Source organism: Argiope bruennichi, chromosome 8, assembly GCF_947563725.1.
Source record: "Argiope bruennichi chromosome 8, qqArgBrue1.1, whole genome shotgun sequence".
NCBI lineage: Eukaryota > Metazoa > Arthropoda > Arachnida > Araneae > Araneidae > Argiope > Argiope bruennichi.
The window spans coordinates 129,520,277-129,522,017 of NC_079158.1; the positions used below are offsets into that span (position 1 = coordinate 129,520,277).

General features: G+C 43.5%; 1 protein-coding gene across 1 annotated transcript; it reads left to right on the plus strand.

The window, feature by feature from the left end:
* The first annotated feature begins 458 nt into the window (after window positions 1–458).
* Window positions 459–1,535, plus strand: LOC129980783 (uncharacterized). Its single transcript, XM_056091166.1, has one exon. The coding sequence runs from the start codon at window positions 459–461 to the stop codon at window positions 1,533–1,535; it is 1,077 nt and encodes a 358-aa protein (XP_055947141.1).
* Window positions 1,536–1,741: the final 206 nt, after the last annotated feature.

Below are 1,741 nucleotides of genomic sequence, written 5' to 3' on the forward strand. Positions count from 1 at the left end.
GTGGTGCACTGTGGTCCCCGGTGTATCAATCGGCTGGTACCTAGTCACCTGAGTGGCTAGTCTGCTAGGGATTAAGCGAAGGGGTTACTCCTTGGGCTTGGCGTTAAGGTGGTCACTGTCCCCGGGGGTAACTCCGAGCGTATAGGTAACCGATTAGCACTATGGTAAGTTCCGAGGCTAGACGTCTAGAGCCGGTGGCTGCCATCCCTTGTTGGGCTCCGTGGTGGGCGGTGCCGTCGGACCTGAATCATCTATAATATCGCATGGGCTCCTCCAAGAAATCTCCCTTCAGTGGGCATCGCAAAGTACCTAACCTTTTTACCAACCTTCCACAATTTGATCGCTTTTTTATACTTAAAAGAATTTCTGACAAAAACGAAACCTTTAATTCTGTATCACCTTTTCTTGTGCAGAAGGCGATCTCTGCAACAATTGGTGATTTTACTTCAACACGTAAAATGCGTTCTGGTGACTTGCTGATCGAAGTCTCCAACAAAAAGCAAGCACAGCAAGTAATGAAAATGAAAGCTATAGCTCATATCCCTGTAACCGCTGCCTCTCATACATCGTTAAACTTTTCAAAGGGTGTAATCACATGTGGTGAATTGTTCAATGTTCCCCTTGAAGAGATCACTGTGGAATTGAAATCCCAAGGAGTGACCCATGTACGCCAAATTACCATTAGGCGGGATGAACAACTCCTTCCCACAAAGCATTATATCCTTACATTCCACAGACCAACAATCCCAGAATTTATATATGCTGGATATATTACACTTCCGGTCCGCCAGTATATCCCAAACCCTTTGAGATGTTTCAAATGCCAGCGTTTCGGCCACTCAAAGATTAGTTGCCGCGGGACACTAACATGCGCCCGCTGTGCAGGAAAAGACCACGATAGTGAACAGTGTAACGCCCCCGAAAAATGCGTGAACTGCGGAGGCTGCCACGCATCATTTTCTCGAGCCTGCGAACGCTGGAAAATTGAAAAGCAAATAACTTCGATTAAATTTAAAGAATCAATTTCTTATTCTGAGGCAAGACAAAAAGTATTAGCTGAAACACCCAAACTTGGTGTGAGCTATGCATCCGTTGTAAAAACACCCTTCTGTGAAAACTGTAAATGTAAAAATTGTATGAAATATAACTCCCAAACTGCAAATGTCAAAACTTCTTCAGACTCCGAGGTTGAAAATACAGCATCCAGTGCACCAGAAACTAGTAAACCAGTCCGATCGAAATCAAACTCCAATTCTCAAAGAGCACTAAAGCTAAAGCTGTCAAAACGGGGACTCTCACCAAAAAAACTAAGAACTAAGTTAAAAAAATCTGCAACACAAAATTCTGTAGCTTTGGGACTTGCGACGAAAGGTAATGTCCATAAGGACTTAACGTCAATCTTTGGCTCACCTAAAAGTCCCGATACCATTTCCCTCCATCCGTCTGACGAGGAGGATGAATTACAAAAGAGTTGCGACGTTTCGCCAACTCTCCATAACACTTGCCATAATAAACTCAATTCTTCAGTTACTTAATGGGCACTTTCATTTCTTGGAACTGTCGTGGTCTTCGGTCCAAAGTTGTTGACATTAAGTATATTATTAATCAGCTCCATCCTGCTTGTTTTGTTTTTCAGGAACCATTCCTGAAACATGACATTGCTGTGAAAATCCGTGGCTACAACTGTGCTCGGAAAGATGCTAATTCCGGTGGTGTTTGCATCTTATCGTCCAACCTGTAC